Raw genomic sequence first — 1,031 nt, 5'->3', positions numbered from 1 at the left:
GGCACTGTGGACTGTTCCTCGTGTATGATGCCTCTCAGCGCCTTTGCCTGAGGTCCATGCTGTACTTGAGTCGGTAGCGGCTCGATCAGAGAAGGGACAGTATCTGCAGGAGGAAGCACTATTCGAGTTATTAACACAGGTCGTGCTTGGCAGCTATTGACTCGGATTGATGTGTTTGCTGATAGGTTAGGAGCAAAGACACGCAACAGATATCCAAATGTCGAGTTGACCTCGAACTCACGAAGTATATGAAGATCCCTATATGGTGTTATCTCAAGACTAGTAAAGTGACGCTGCCAACACTAAAGAAGGAAAGTATGGTAGATTTAGAAGTACCCAGTTGGACTTGGTGTTTCGAGGTACTCACACTTCAGCAGCTGTGAAGATGGATAGAGTGTACTACGCTGTAGATGACCCTGATGGAGAAGCCATACCTGCTGAAGAGAGTACTAGGACAGAAACACGTATCAGTGTGAACTGCTGCTGTTATTTTAGGAGCGAAAGCATACAAGTACGGTACGCAGTTCGTGCGGTTCGAGCCCTACGATGAGGCTTCGTTGAAGTACCATTCGGACAAGTGTCTCACCATGCTTGGCTTTGCCCGATCGGAGACGATTCCCGAGGAGTAGTGAGGTCATCTGCATGGCAAGTACAGTGGTGGGTTGATTTCAGGTTGATGATAGGGGAGTCCATTGAGTGCGTAGCGGCTGAGCCCAACAACCTGGACGCTGCTAAGGCGCTGAGTAGTCTTATCAAGGCTATGGATGCCATGGGAGTGGTAGTGCTCTATCTTTGCTGCTGAAATACGTGTCGCTAGGCTTACTTCAGTATATGCTGGCTCGCTACTGCTTCCGCAACGACGTTAAGCCCAAGTACGTTTGTCTGGCCCCTCACATATCCGAACGGTGAGCTCATCTGTCCGTTCTCCTCTTGAGGAGGTAGTCTCTTCACAGTCACACCTGTCTGTATATGAATCAACTACCATATAGTGATGATGTCCGTACTGATGGTATTATATTCGATGATTTCGA

At 48.4% G+C, this 1,031-nt stretch overlaps 1 protein-coding gene across 1 annotated transcript; it reads left to right on the top strand.

The window, feature by feature from the left end:
• Window positions 1-248: 248 nt before the first annotated feature.
• Pmar_PMAR028830 (ku p80 dna helicase, putative) lies at window positions 249-802 on the top strand (the record flags this gene model as incomplete). The annotated part of the gene is made up of 4 exons (XM_002787916.1): window positions 249-315; window positions 360-446; window positions 496-625; window positions 673-802. The coding sequence occupies 4 exons, from the start codon at window positions 249-251 to the stop codon at window positions 800-802; spliced, it is 414 nt and encodes a 137-aa protein (XP_002787962.1).
• Window positions 803-1,031: the final 229 nt, after the last annotated feature.

The sequence above is a fragment of the Perkinsus marinus genome (genome assembly GCF_000006405.1).
Source record: "Perkinsus marinus ATCC 50983 genomic scaffold scf_1104296929176, whole genome shotgun sequence".
Classification (NCBI taxonomy): domain Eukaryota; phylum Perkinsozoa; order Perkinsida; family Perkinsidae; genus Perkinsus; species Perkinsus marinus.
Note: the sequence above shows the minus strand (reverse complement) of the source record. Positions and strands in the feature narration are given on the sequence as shown.